General features: G+C 29.6%; 1 protein-coding gene across 1 annotated transcript in view; it reads right to left on the reverse strand.

The window, feature by feature from the left end:
- Positions 1-9149: 9149 nt before the first annotated feature.
- LOC111627947 overlaps positions 9150-16171 on the reverse strand; it is a 151146-nt gene continuing 144124 nt past the window's right edge. Inside the window, exons 13-14 of the mRNA XM_023371647.1 lie at positions 10098-10209; positions 9150-10023 (exon numbers count right to left, since the gene is read on the reverse strand). Of these exons, the coding sequence (XP_023227415.1) occupies positions 9920-10023; positions 10098-10209 (216 nt within the window). The 3' untranslated portion in view covers positions 9150-9919. The remainder of the gene's footprint in view (positions 10024-10097; positions 10210-16171) is intronic.

Below are 16171 nucleotides of genomic sequence, written 5' to 3' on the forward strand. Positions count from 1 at the left end.
TATCAGTTAAAATAAATTATTTATGCTTAAAAGCAATGTTTGCATACATTTTTCTGCACAAAATGTATCTACAATACTACAGAATAAAGAGAAATCTTTGTGCAATCACACTGTTAGTTTTCATTCTTGTATAAAATAATTTTACAAATTTATCTCATATGTTTTCACTTATATTCCATTTAATACATTGTTTCTATTAAACTGAATTTAGAACATTCCATTTAATACATTGCTGAATTTAGAATATATGGCAGCTGAAGGTAAATTAAACTAGCTGAGAATAGAAGTATGACATGATTTTCCATTAGCCTGTAAAATATTTTGTAATATTATACATGAAAAAAATATAATTAAGGATTTTTACAGAGTGATGAGAGAAATATACAGTCAATTTAAACTGAGTTTAAGCTTAATTTATCATTGAAAGTATATCATAAAATTTTTAAGAATTATTTAATTTATATACTCAGTATAACATTTGCTTTCATCCCTTGTAAATAGATTTTATTGTATGTTTTTATAAATATTTTAATTACACTTTATGCTAGTTTTCAGCAAGAATTTCTTTAAAAATGGAAACATACATTTTGGTTTTGGCCTGGCTTTCATTTTGTTTCCTTTATGTTTTGGAATTTTGATAAACCTTCATTTAGCAATTTATCTAAGTAAACATATTGGTAACTAAATTTTCAGATGTAACATTTCATGTTATATAATATATTTATATTTGTTTCATAATTATAAACAAATTTTAAACTAAGTACACATTTTTAGTAGATTTGATTATAAGTCAAATATTGTTCAATACAAAAATATATTTAATTTTTACTTTTTTTTATTAAAATAAAAATATTCATATATAAAACACATCTGAAAATTGTTTGAGAGTTGTAGAATTTCATCAACTGTGGGTCTGCAGAATTTTTTAAGCCAAGAATATTTTTTAGTCCATTCATAAATATGTTTAGATTAGCTGTAAATGAAAACCTTTGGTACTCTTTATTTACAAACATTTGTTTTCAGATAGATAAATCAATAATAATTAAGGACTGTTGTTATCATGTAATGTTATTAAACAACCATTGTAACAATAAAAATATTATTCTCTAAGCCAAGTTAAAGCTAAAATTGAATGAGTTTAAATGCAAGTTTTGAAATGATGCCAGAGATTCTAAATTTTAAAACTTGGCACTTGTATCATCCTGTCAAATTAACATCATGTTTAATTACATATGTAAAAGCATTATACATGGTGTAATGTTACAGTAATAGAGCATATAGACTTATGTAACAAATAGACTTATCAAGTGTTATTAATGCATACAACCATTATTATGGTTAACCATTCTCTTTAGTGTTAGAATTAGAAAAATTAATCTATCATCATGAGATGACTTGAATAGTTCATTTGCTAAATAAAGGAGTACCAAATTGAAAAGTTATTTAGTCAAAAGGTTAGGGCTTAAGGTTACAAAGGCCTGGGTTTGAACCTGTTCCTTTATCTTTTTAATATATTATAGGTAGAGTTGGAAATGTTATTTCACACTCCTCATTCATGTCAGTTCTTGCAATAACAGAACACATCTATTTATAATCAGTATAAATATTGCAAATTATACAGCTTTACAATGTCTTCCATTATTTAAACTATTCTCATAAACAGCTAATAAATTTACCTTATGGTTGATCTTCAGACCTGATAAGGCCAAAAATTTGTGTTTGAAAGAAGAACATGTTATTCTTTGGGCATTTTAATGAGTCAAAATCAAGGTTTACAATTATACATTCAGTTTTGGAGTCATTCTCTAAATAAATCTTTGAAAATAAACCATTCAAGGCTTTTCTACGAGCAAATATTTTTTAGTAAATGCATTTTCAGGCTATGTGCCAATCATCGAAAGTCAACAAGAGAAATAAAGATAAAGAGAAGATTCCAGATTACTAACTTAATAGTAACCTGGCATCTTCTGTCTTTATAATAATAATCTTGGCATCCTCTGTCCCACTTTATTTTTCCCAATGACTTTAAATGATGGGCATACAGCCTGAAAGTACTTGGAACTTTCTAGAAAGTTTTCACTATAAGAAAAAGTGGTTTTTCTTGAACATAAATCCAATTTAAAGCAATAGAATAAATTCTTTATTTCTTTAAATTTTGGATTGGTTTTGACTAAGAGGAAATTAATTTGTATATAAATTGATAAGAATATTTGCAAGACAAATTTACTATCTTATTCAGAAAATTGAATTAATTTTTGCAGTTCTTATTTAGTAAATTATCTAAATTTTCATAATTAAAAAAAAAATACAAAATTCAAGTCTACTGCTTCATAAAACTGGATTAAATTTGATACCAGCTATTGTTCAGCCATAATTTTTAAATTATTCAAGTGACATTTACTAACAAGTACAGCTTTATAACATAAAATTATTCATTATCGCACTTTATTATTCGATTTGCTTATCTAAAATCATTTATTCTGGAAATATTTGAGTCCATCTGTAACAAAGTTATAAGCAGTTTGTATTAAATTTAATACAACGTCATTAGGTGGGACTGAAAACAACTGCGTATCCATTCTCCCAAACATTACCAAGTGATAAATGTCATGGAAAACAAACATTCTCTTAAACTACATGAGTTATTTTCGATCCGGATGCAGGGAATAATGTTGCAACTTTAAAAAGGAAATTTGCAAAGTAACATCAAACTTGTCAAGGATATTTTTAACTTTTTGAAATATCTTACTAGTTGAGAACAATTTGGAATAGATTTAAATTCTTTTTCTTTTATTTGAAAGTTTTACTTCTTTTCTAAATTCTTATTTAAAAACTAAAGTTATTCATTTGTTTTTTTTCTTTTTTAATAAAACTAAATGTTTTACAGTTTTTTGAAGGAGTTAAAACTTTGTTAATGTTTTTATGGATGATAAGTTGCTTTGATTATACACTTACATCATTACGGACAGTTAAAACTTGTTGGCAATGTTTAATTCTTTAAAAAATGGCTAAAATTTTATTGGCATTCCTCTAAAATCTCTTTAGATTCCAATTAAATAATCCTTCTAATAGTAAGGAGTGGTTTTAGAACAATTCTAAGTAATTGTGGCGTGGAGCTAATGCTTCTACTATAATGTTGCAGTATAAAGAATACTGTTAAGTATGACAACTGCAGTATGCTTCCTAATGCTGTACAAGGAAATATCTTGTTTGCCAATTTGAAAAAAGTTTTTGATACAGATGTTTATACATTTGTTCTTTTCGATGAGAAGTATAGCTTAAGTTCATGCAAATATGTTACACAGTATGAGAATTAACTGACAATAATGGCAAGTTAAATTTGGGGGTAATTAATTCATTATTTTCAAATTATTAATTTCTCAAACAACTGATTTGGTAGTAAACTTAGTTAAAGTATTTGTTTAGTTTGCTAAATAATTATTTTAGATCCATATTTCAGTTAATCATAAGATTCATATTAGTAGAAGCAAGAGAAAGAGTGTATATATGGTAATATATAACCATGCTCTTTACTGAATTGAAAAAATAGGATATTTTTAACAGCTGATATCTCTAGACCAGTGTTTTTCAACCTGTGGGTCGTGACCCCCCAGAGGGGTCGCAAAGCCGTACACGGGGGTCACAGGTAAAAAAAAAGTGTTTGTAGGTACTACACTACAATAAAAAAAACCTACAATTTCGTTGAGAAGGCTGGACCTGTTTATTTTACAGTACAATTGGTTTTTCGGTTGATATTTAGGTCTCAACAGAAAGAAAATTAAATACGTAGTTTTTAAAATCACTGATATAGTTTTAATATGGTCCTAGGGGGTCGGCAAAATTTTTTAACTTGTAAAGGGGTCGCGTATTCAAGAAGGTTGAAAAACACTGCTCTAGACCTTTCTAAATTTTAAATTAATTAAAGATATAATGTATGAAAATATTCCAATAATTAACAAGAAACATTAATAAGAGAGGATTAAAACTTAAGAGATTGGATAAGATTCATAATGGATGCTGTGCTACATAAAGACGGTAAAGATGGAGGAACAACAGATACCTAGAGGAAATGATGTTATCATCATTAATTAATAGCATATATTTTTTACCTCTCAAATTTTACAATATATAGTTCTTATAATTTACTAATTTAACATATAAAAATATTAAATGTTTTAGAAAATCTTTCCTGTTTATATTCTCTAGAGCAGGACTGGCCAACAAGTTTATCACTGTATTATTTTTAGTCAATTGCAGATAATATGGCATGTTAAAACACAAAAAACATTTGTATTATTTAGTAGTTAAACATATTTTTATGAAGAAATCTTTTAGCTGTTCACTATGTGTTGGTGATGCACACTGCCAGCCCGAGCAAACTCAGCACCCTAGGCAAATGACTTTTGACGTCGTCCCATTTTAAAAAATTGAAGACCATTAATCATGATTTAATATGTAGCACACAATATTGCAATCATAAGACTATGGTGCTACTTTCAAAATGGCAACTTGCGGGTCAACACATGAGAAAGGATTGAGATCAAAAAACGTTTATTTTTTCATTATTTATTGTAATTTATGCATGTACTTTTGCCATGTTGCCCCCTCCGAATTCAAGTGCTCTAGTCCATTGCCTATTTTGTCTATTTGAATGGGCCGGTCATGGTGATGCATATAGTGGATATGAAGAAGTGCTCTTTGTATTGCTAGGTTATGTTGTTATTCTGGGAATTGTTTTGTTGTGCTCTAAACTTCAGTTAAATGTAAAATGAGTGAACCAAAGAGGAACAAAACTTTGTGTAATGATAAGAAATAAATAAATGTTTGTTGTACAAAAAGACATATCCTGGAATGTTAATTACTATGCATTAACTAAATATAACTATGTTTAGCAGCATAATTTTATTTGGGTAGAATATCAAGCTTTTAGCCTATAGAACAACAAGTAGTGTTGGGTATATCATGAAAGTCAATCATACCCTACAATAAGGCCAAACCTGTTCTAGAATAGTCATGTGTTTTCAAAGTGTTAAATTCTTAAACTAAATCACTAAATAGTCCAAAATCTGTTTTATGCATCCTGTAAGATTTTGTCATCTCTTCAAAATATTGCTTACTTCAGTTGTAGTTTTACATTATGGAGTCCCTAGGCAAGTGTGAACTTGCATGATCCTTTTATATACATACTCAAATTCTATATTAAATATTACTTGTACAGTATAAGATAAAGAACTATAGCTAGTAGGTTATCAGCAATCTGCATTTGTACATCTGACATCCTTCATGCAAAACCTAAGTCACATGTGCTTAAAATTGCTATTACTTAAATTCAAATAGATGCAAAAAGATGTATTTTATTCTTTTGTTCCATATTTGGCTAAGAATGTAAGGTCTCTGAAGTTCTCAAATTTGAAAAATTTACTTTCCAAACGAATGCCATAAATATACTTGTCACTAATCAAAAAATTATACATTTTTTGCACTTAATACAGTACTATGCAAATTTTTAGATGGTTAACTTTTTTAATTTCTAGTTTCTGCAGGAATCTATACAATGCAACTAATTCCCTGTAAAATAGCATTTTAATAACCAATGTTAATTATTGTCGTAAGTTAATTTTCGACTAATTAAAAGTATGATTATATGTATATTTCTTGTAAAAAAATCTCACAAATATTAAAAAAATTCCTCTTCCAACTTAAATTTTATCCAAGATTCTTTCTATTTACTCCACTTTTCAAATGTAGAAAAAAGAAAAAAATTTGACATATTTTAATTAACTATCAAACTTCTCCTCCATTCATTTTTAACTAAATCCTAACTTTGACATCAGTAACATCATTTTTTTATAAGGCAAGAATTGAAATCAATATAAATTTATTTTTAATGTATCAAACCTTGATATTAAATTCTAATTTAAAGATCATTCAATATTAACTTTATCAAAACTTCTTATAAGAGATGTTTTTTTGGTGCAATCTTGCCGACTTTTTTCAATTATTCTCCGACAACCATTAAATCTTTCTATCGCATTTTTGAATTTTAACATCTGGGATAATTAAATTTTATTGTTTTCTTATCGCAGTTTGAACAGAGAATCATTTTGTTTGGTCAGCAATTGGGTATATGTGTTAAAATAGATTAATTGTGGAAATGTTTATGTTACGTATAGATACAACATAGTACAATAGAATTCTGATTATCCGAATTAATTCTTTCTGTGAGTGATTCGAATAAGTGGATTAACATGTAGAGAATGAAATTATAGGATAGCAGCACAGTATGGTACACATACTGTATTTATTTATTTATCAATGTGCAAGTAGTATCCTACCAATCACTGCAGTCATGTGAAGTAAGGGAATTACAATCTGAAATCATTCAGAAAATTGGAGTTCTACTGTATAATGTATAATTTACTTAGATATTGTTTTATTTTCATATTTAGAAATTTAATTATAGCAAAAATTATAGATGGATATAAGTTTCTAACATGTCAAGGTTGGCATCATTTAGTAATCTCTTTTCAATATTTTCTATATTTTCTGTCTACTGTCAGTATTACATATCTACAGCATCATGACATAACTGCAAATAAAATATAAGCAAATTTTCTCTTTCTATGTCCAATGATTTTTTAGTTTCTGTATATTTGATGATCCATCAATAGGGAGATTTATAAAATGCATCCAGTATGTATAGAACATAACTCATATCATATACTATACACTTCTTTATTAATTAATTAAAATAGAAAAAGATAATTAAAATTAGCTTCTATCTTCATTAGTATTGAAACAAGTTAAAAACAATTACATATTTGAAATTTCTAACTCTTTATTCTATGGGCACTAACTTGGCCTTTTTTCCATGCCCATTGGATTGAAGCAAGCTCACAATGGAGACTCCTGGATGGTCAGGAACAGACTGACATACAATGTGTCCTTTAAGTTACTATGTAATGGAAAAGTTTTAATAAAAGTGAAGTTTTATGTACAATATTTCGGTTTCTCCTATGGCAAATGCCAGAAATATTTCCAGAGGACTCAAAATCCAGGAGTGCTAGTGGGCCAGATTTGATGGGATATCATTAATCAATGGAGAAGTCCTTGAAAAACCAGAACATACTTAAGCAATCAGTGATGCAATCTGCCTCAAAGTGGAAACATAGGACATATGACTTATAGATCTTCTTTGCAATGCTATACATATAATTATTATAACTTTAATGTCCTTAGAAATTTTTCACTGCACAATAACTTTTTGGATACCCTGTATCCAAAAAGTTATTGTTTAAACAAAACAGCAAAACAGTTTGTGTTGTTTCTACAACCAGGTACCTTAAAATAAAATCAGAGTTAATATAAATAATAAATTTCATCATCTAAAGCAAAAAACATCTACAGCTTTATTGCAATGATTTGTTTTTTCAGATGAAACAAATTTTTACAATTAATTTTTTCTTCTAAGTCATCGTCATTTTTTTTCATATATGTTTCCTTCATACAAGGTGGTCTGTTCACAGTAACTTTTTGGATACCCTGTATCTGAGTTACTGTGAACAGACTATCCGTGGATAACTTCTAGGATTACTCCCCTGGTTTTGATCATGGCTCCTTAACTCTATGGTATACTGATGTCTTAGGCCATTTAGCATCCAAACATATGTATTACATAAACATAACATTTTTTAACATGTACAGGAATACAGCCATTAAAGATTTTTTCCTTTAATGAACTATATTCCAAAATGACATTATTAAAATTAATGAAAATACTTAAGTTTTAAACTTGTTTATATTTTAATAGTTGAAAAATAGGTTATACAGTGTAAGATTACTGCGCGACAGTTTGAAGATCTTCAATTTTGTGATAATTTAGTGATGAAACTTTGTTATATTCCCCACTGAATTTACATATTAGATGGTCAAATCTCTTTTGTTTAAGCACATAATTTCACATAATGACTTAATTTTGCTTCAAATATGAATATTATGTATTTATTATTCTCCAGTTTTTCTCTGTCAAATTGTGCTTTAAATGTGAACATTTGTGATATTGAAAATTGTGTAGCATTAAAAAGCTATCACTTTCCTTAGTTTAAAGCAGGGCTTCTTAAACTATGGGTCGCGACCCCATTTGGGGGTCGCTTAGCGAAATCTTGGGGTCGCAACATTTTAATGCAAAATATTGAAAATAATTTGTGAGAGTTTGAAAATGGCACGCTTTATGTCACCTCTGGTGCAGCGAGACAACGATTCCGCAACACTGATTGTAGTGTGAACTAGTGTAGTGTTGTCTCTTTTCAGTGTATTCAGTTGTCTCTGTTCCATTGTAACACAGGAGTGAACTGTGGTAGTACACCATTATTGTTTTTGCAATTTTGTATATATCTTCATTTTATTTTTTTTTGGTCGCGAAAAAAATCACAATCATAAATGGGGTCGTAAATAGAAAAAGTTTAAGAAGCCCTGGTTTAAAGTGTATATCATTTTTGTGGTTTGCAGTACTTTCTGAATAAACCAATTTTGCCCAAATATCCTATTTCAAAGACAACTAAGCTAGAGTAGATTTTTGTAAAGTAAGACCCATCATCAATCAAATTTCATAACAAATCAACTAATTTACATCCTTAAAATTGGGAGGCCACTGCAACAAACCTATCAGTTTGTTACTCTGGGAGATGTGGGCTGAAGTTCAGGTTGGATGCTCAGAAATATTCATGAATGCTTTGGATAGCATGTCTAGATTGGACCTGTGGCTTCGAAATGATACAATGAAAACCATACATTGCTTAGCTAAATAGTTTTTAAAAAGTGTAGTTAGTTATTTTAAAAGTCCAAAATTATCCCTCAGTTGAGGATATTTTAAACCAAATATCAGATGAATGTTTTTGGGCTTTTCTGTAGAGAAGTGGGAGGAAATATCCAAAATACTTAAGGTGTGCAACTAATGTTCTATAGTAATGATTGGTGCTTGGGTTTTCTCTAATATTGGTGTAAGTGATTAGATAAACGTGCACTAAATTAAATGAAAAACTATCATCAAATTATGTAATACATCCTATCAAATGCTATGTTTGACAAACAGTTTGTGTTGTTTCTATGACTGAGCACAAAGTAAAATCAGAGTTAATATAAATAATAAATTTCATCATCATAAAGCAAAAAACATCTACAGCTTTATTGCAATGATTTGTTTTTTCAGATGAAACAAATTTTTACAATTAATTTTTTCTTCTAAGTCATCGTCATTTTTTTTCATATATGTTTCCTTCATACAAGATGAAAAACAGGCTTTTGAAGGCACCAATTTGCTACATATGATAACATCGTCAATCCCATTTTCTGAAGGAACTGAAAGGGATTGTTTCTACCATTGCAGTCGTCATATATATATATATTTTTTTTTATTTGTTTATTTTTTTTATTTATATATACAGACGGTGAGCTGATAACAGTGTAAAGTTATATCCTAAGGCAGCAAATACAGGTCACCAATAACCTCCACATATCTCTCTGAGTTGCTTTGTGTTTTGTAATTTTTGTAAGAGAAGCAGCTGTACAACCCGTTAGCGTCGAGAAACGTTTCCCGCTCCGCATTCCGACTCCGGACCTGATTCCTGTCTCATTACATTCATGATCGAAATTTTTGTTCCCAAAATTAAGAATCCTTTTTGTTTAGCATGTCTCAGATGAAAATGATAATAATAATTAATTCACAGCTTCAATAACAGTTGTGACCACAGAAATTAACATTTTATGAAGCGAAAGGCCCTTTTTTTTTCTTTTTAAATTCGGTGGGAACGGTAGTTTGTCCCTGCAGTACCATCACCTAAATTCATTTTTCGTAACAGGTTATTATTATTTTTTGAAATTGTTTCCCCCTTCTACTGAAATCAGTAAAAGGAGCAAGGTATCACCGAAAACAGTGGGAAACGAGGCTAAATGTGAGCAATACACTGAACAACATTGTCACAGATGTGATATGGTTGATTGGTGCAGAATTATCTTGACATAATCCTGGAAATTTATATATATTTCATTAAAAAAATTTCTTTATTTTATTATAAATTGACATATTCTGAACTCCTTACCTCTGTTTGTACCATTTAGAGCAATTAACCCATCCCTTCCTAATTGTATGTTCCTCGGACAAGTCTCCAAACTACCCGAAAACTGCAAAGACTTTTCATTTTCTGTATATGCCTGCAAAACACACGTGATTAAATTATAAAATACCAACATCAAATTATATTACTATATAATAACCTTAAACACTAACTTGCATCTGTGCAGAGCAAGAATGAGTCTATGTTAGTATGTGTAGGGTGCAGGCTATATGAATTTAATAGTGTTAGAAACATATTTTAGATCACTGACATATGCTCTTTAGACTTTTATTTATTTATGTAACACATGGCCAAGATTTACAAAATAACTTGCACATTAAATGCATACTGCAAAGATCTACTTTTTATGCAAATGATTTAATAAATTTTTTCTTGAATTTTACCAGTGTAAAGGTATTTTTCATGGCCAAGATTTACAAAATAACTTGCACATTAAATGCATACTGCAAAGATCTACTTTTTATGCAAATGATTTAATAAATTTTTTCTTGAATTTTACCAGTGTAAAGGTATTTTTCATGGCCAAGATTTACAAAATAACTTGCACATTAAATGCATACTGCAAAGATCTACTTTTTATGCAAATGATTTAATAAATTTTTTCTTGAATTTTACCAGTGTAAAGGTATTTTTAATTACTCTGTAGCAGAGATAGAGACTTATCACATTGTTACTGAGGACATTAAAATGACACTTCTATCATTAGAATACAACTTTATTTCTGGTATACATTTCAGTCCTGAAAACACTCTTCTGCCATACATGAATAAATAGGTATGTGCTTTAGATCTACACATTAGAATAATGCCCATTCACTAAAAACATTTCTTAGTATGGAACAAATAATAAAACGATGTGCAATGATTGTAGTAGATATTTAGTATTGATAAAAAACACTTGTAGAAAAACTGGAAATAGAGATGTAGTGTGATTAGTATCTACAACAATGTTTAAGAGAAATGGTCTTTCATTGAAATCATTTATCATCATAAAGATCTTTTCTCTTAAACATTGTTGTAGATACTAATCACACTACATCTTTATTTCCAGTTTTTCTACAAGTGTTTTTTATCGATACTAAATATCTACTACAATCATTGCACATCGTTTTATTATTTGTTCCATACTAAGAAATGTTTTTAGTGAATGGGCATTATTCTAATGTGTAGATCTAAAGCACATACCTATTTATTCATGTATGGCAGAAGAGTGTTTTCAGGACTGAAATGTATACCAGAAATAAAGTTGTATTCTAATGATAGAAGTGTCATTTTGATGTCCTCAGTAATGGCATGATAAGCTCTGATATCTATGCTACATAGTGTATGAAATACCTTTATTAAAATTAACTGAGACAAGAAGCTTTAATATATTTTTAAGTACTGTTTTAGCTGGTTATACACACCAGTGATCTTACTTATTTGTTTGTTTTCTTGGGCTTTATCATTGCCACTGTGCAATTACATGCAGTGTAGTCCAATCCAGTCCAAAACTAAAATATTTTATTTGATATGATAAATATCTTGTCTTTATCTAATAATGTGTCCAAGTCAGAGAATACCGAATAATATATTTTCAGTTATTGCCACTGTTAAAGTAACACTTATGTATTTACATCCCACCCTACAATAACTAGAAGTGTTCGCTTGTTCATATATTTTCATCCTTTCAAAGAATACAAGTGTAGTGTTATTGGACCACTCTACCCCAATTGCGTCTTCTCGGCCCATGTCCAATCTCTTTACAAACAGCTGTAAAAGTAATAAACAAAGTGTTGTAAGGGTATGGAGAAATATAGCTTAAAACGCTTTTATCCGAAAGACTGTCTTAAGAATTTATGTACTACAGTATAATCTATATATATATATAACATAATTTAGAACTCTGTTTTATGATTTTTTACACTTTCAAATTTAAACTTTAGCAATTCTTATAAGCCAAACACATACAATAAATAAAAGAACATACAGTATATCATCAAGTAGCATATATATAAATTTCGAATGCCATAATGGACAACAAGATACAAATGCTGGAACAGATAATGAAATTTGTATTTGATAAGATTAAAAATGTTTCAAATTGTTCTCGTTTGAAGATGATTTTAAATAAGACCTGTAGTGATATTGGATTCTCTACATTGGTGCAGCCGACAGGATTCGAACCTGTCAGCTGCACCAATTTAAAGGGTTGATAGACTTCTCCCTTAAAAAATTTTTTATTTATTACTAATGAGTGCTTCATTATATTTCTTTATAAAAATATTAAGATATTTATATTTTAATATTTTTATAGGCACATTTATTAATAATAACAACATTTATTTTTTGTACAATTTAAAAACTGCCTCCAAAGATTTGCTCCTAGATTCAGCTTTACTGTGGTTAGTTATCAACAAATGTGAAATTTATTAAAATCTCATTAATATGAACAACAAGGATTTCTGAATCCACAGGATCAAGGAAACACTGAATGCAGTATTGCAGTGTTTCTTAACAGGGGGGCCGTGGCCCCCTGGGGGTCTGTAAGAAGTTTGCCAGGGACAGCCAAATTATGCAAAATTTCCTTCAGAATATAATAAAAGGAAAACTGATGTATAACTGAATATCGTATTGAAAAGTGAAATAAGAAAGATAAAGTTATCATATTTAGGTTTTTTATTTATTTCTTATTTTATTCCTGCATACAACTTTATTAGTACAGAAGAAATAAATGCAAATATGCTACTTACACTCAGGGCCGGATCATCGCATAGACAAATGAGACAAATGTCTAGGGCCCGGTTTTTAAAGGGCCCGGTCAAACTGTCTATTTTGAAATGATTTGTAAATAAGATAGTTTACTTTTCTGTTGGACAACTGTATAATACTGGTAAAACTGATAAAATATGTTATTTAAATATTAACCAAAAAGATTAAAATAAACAAGTAAAACGGCAAAACCGTATTTGGGACACGACTATGTCTCGGAGACAATACTAAGCAGAATCACTTTGACACTCAAGGCGGGTCTCGTTCTCATTATCCAATCTTCTTTGGTATCGCTGCTTTTCGGTGCAATCATTCAAACTTCGCCGGCCACTACCACGATTTCATCCACGATGCATTTTTGATGAAATTAACCTATCCAATTTCGAAATTTCTCTCCGTTGCAACCCGTCAGCCCGGGTTGAATTTTTGTCGATGCCTAACGAGAATTTCCCGTTTTTGAAAAAAATAATCGTGNTCAGGGCCGGATCATCGCATAGACAAATGAGACAAATGTCTAGGGCCCGGTTTTTAAAGGGCCCGGTCAAACTGTCTATTTTGAAATGATTTGTAAATAAGATAGTTTACTTTTCTGTTGGACAACTGTATAATACTGGTAAAACTGATAAAATATGTTATTTAAATATTAACCAAAAAGATTAAAATAAACAAGTAAAACGGCAAAACCGTATTTGGGACACGACTATGTCTCGGATACACTAGTAAGCAGAATCACTTTGACACTCAAGGCGGGTCTCGTTCTCATTATCCAATCTTCTTTGGTATCGCTGCTTTTCGGTGCAATCATTCAAACTTCGCCGGCCACTACCACGATTTCATCCACGATGCATTTTTGATGAAATTAACCTATCCAATTTCGAAATTTCTCTCCGTTGCAACCCGTCAGCCCGGGTTGAATTTTTGTCGATGCCTAACGAGAATTTCCCGTTTTTGAAAAAAATAATCGTGGCTATTGTATCGTCCGAAATTATTTTTTTATTTTGCACAAACAATATACAGTTTAACCCGATTATAACGTCATCGGATGTAATGACAACCCTAATATAATGTCAAATTTTTACTGGTTTCACGATTTTACTATACTAGATAATGTTAAAAAACCTACTTCTAACGACATAAAACACTGTTTTAATGTCATATTTGAAGCACTCCTAAATTTACAAAATTAGATTACAAATTTTATTCAACAAAGAAAATACTACGTGTTCAGTCCTAGGGTCACAGTCCAGTTCCTAGAACGACTGTGGGTGGTACTCTCACCACCTGACTTCGGTTTGCCTGTTTGTAGAGAGAGTCGCCATTTTGTATTTTACTTTGACTCGGTTCTCGGTCCTCTGAGTATGCTATCTACAAGCCTGGTTTTTTTGTGTGTGCATGATTTTGGCACTTAATACTCTGTGCCATATTGCAACTCCTGACATGTACTCTAAGCTACCTCTAATACCTTTCATACCTCTAAGCTGGTAACACAGCAGGCAGTACGATTTTATAAACAAGACACAGTCTTGTTGAAAATTAATATTTTAAGCTAATATTTATTTTGTATAACAACTTTTGTTAGACATTTAATAAAATAAATTTCAATTTTTTAAATTTATAAACAAACTGTTCAAACTTTTCTAGAAAAACTAAAATTTATTGTTGTGTATTAAATATTTTTTATTAATAAAAATTTAAGATTTGTTTTAGTTTTTCACATTATTTAATTTTGTTTTATTTATTGTTTTATATTTTTTGTGCGCTCTATTTCTTGTGAACGAGGGGGGCCCGGTAAGAAGAAAATGTCTAGGGCCCCAAAGTGGGTTAATCCAGCCCTGCTTACACTGCACTATTTACTTCTTTTATTTCAAAGTAATTCTAAGAAACTATTAAAACTATTAATGTTTGGAATTTTGCATACAAATTCGTGCAGAAAATCCTCCCGTTTTCAGCAACAATACAAAATTTGCTGCATTTTGCAAGTATGTATTTTCGAATATTTTTTGTTTTTTCTATGAATTTTTAAATGTTTCTTATTTTATTTTTTGTTAAAAATTAATGAGCTTTTATGTTTAATTGTGGAGTTTGAATGTTATTTAAATAACTTTATTATTTTATTATCTATGTTTTATATTTATTATGTACAAAAATAAAGCAATAATAAAAAAATCAATTTATTATAGATAATTTAACAAATATAAATTATTATTAAAAAAATGGGGGTAAAAAAAAATTATGAAATATTTGGTGGGCTGCGAGTATAAAAAGGTTAAGAATCACTGCAGTATTGCATCATTCATTCAGAATGTTGTAGAAAACAGTGTACCTTTCATTTATATTAATAACATTATTCTAATGTCTAAATAATTCTAGTAAACAACAAAATATTTGTTAACCTTTCCACCAGCAGATTTAGTTCTTGTTTGGTGCAAAGCAGCCAATTAATCATGTTTCCGGACTTTACTAAGGTCATCCAATACAAGAAATTCTCAGGAGAATCAGTATTACCAAAACTAATGGGTCTAAAAATTCTCATTTGTGCCAGTATATGGGTTAAGAGTAGATGATTAGGAAATGGTTTGGAGAATATGTTTCAAAGTAAAATCTATATTATTGATCATAATGTTAATAAATAGAGCACTAAAGACGGATGATGCTTCAAGAGTATTCTTCGATGTTTTCAGGATTATTTCCATGCTTCTATAACCTTCCATTCATGTGATACCATTAGCATCAAATTAATTAAGTATATCAATAAAAAGTATTTGTTACAAATTAAAGCTAATTACAATTTGTTTGATTCAATGCTTTACAAAATGATCTATTTCTAATCATCAAATTAGAATGATGCTAATGTTACAGAACAGCCATCATTTGAATGTTTAATAATATATATATAGTGATTAAATTGAGTTCAAGGATTTATAGTCAAGTAAATATGTGTGTTAGGTTATTATACTGTTCAACATATTTGCACCAAATTTAGCATAAATATTCTTCAGCAACCTAGAAAAAATACTGTATGGTCACCAACCCTAAAGCCCACTCCTTAGTTTTAGCCCAAGCAACTTTTTTTGTGTTTTGATGTTTCATTATTGTAAATACTAGCACAATAAATGTACATTTTAGTTAATAAGACAATTAATTTCATCACCCTCTCCCAACCCAACCTAACCAATCTCCCACCCCTCAAAAGTACCAGTTAGCCAGGCTCATGGAGATGGTGGGAGGAAAAAGTACATTAAGAAATAATGTAAACAAATGTGGCAGACAGATATATTTTCTGTCATT

This window comes from Centruroides sculpturatus, unplaced genomic scaffold (assembly GCF_000671375.1).
Source record: "Centruroides sculpturatus isolate CEXI.00-Female unplaced genomic scaffold, Cexi_2.0 scaffold507, whole genome shotgun sequence".
Taxonomy (NCBI): domain Eukaryota; kingdom Metazoa; phylum Arthropoda; class Arachnida; order Scorpiones; family Buthidae; genus Centruroides; species Centruroides sculpturatus.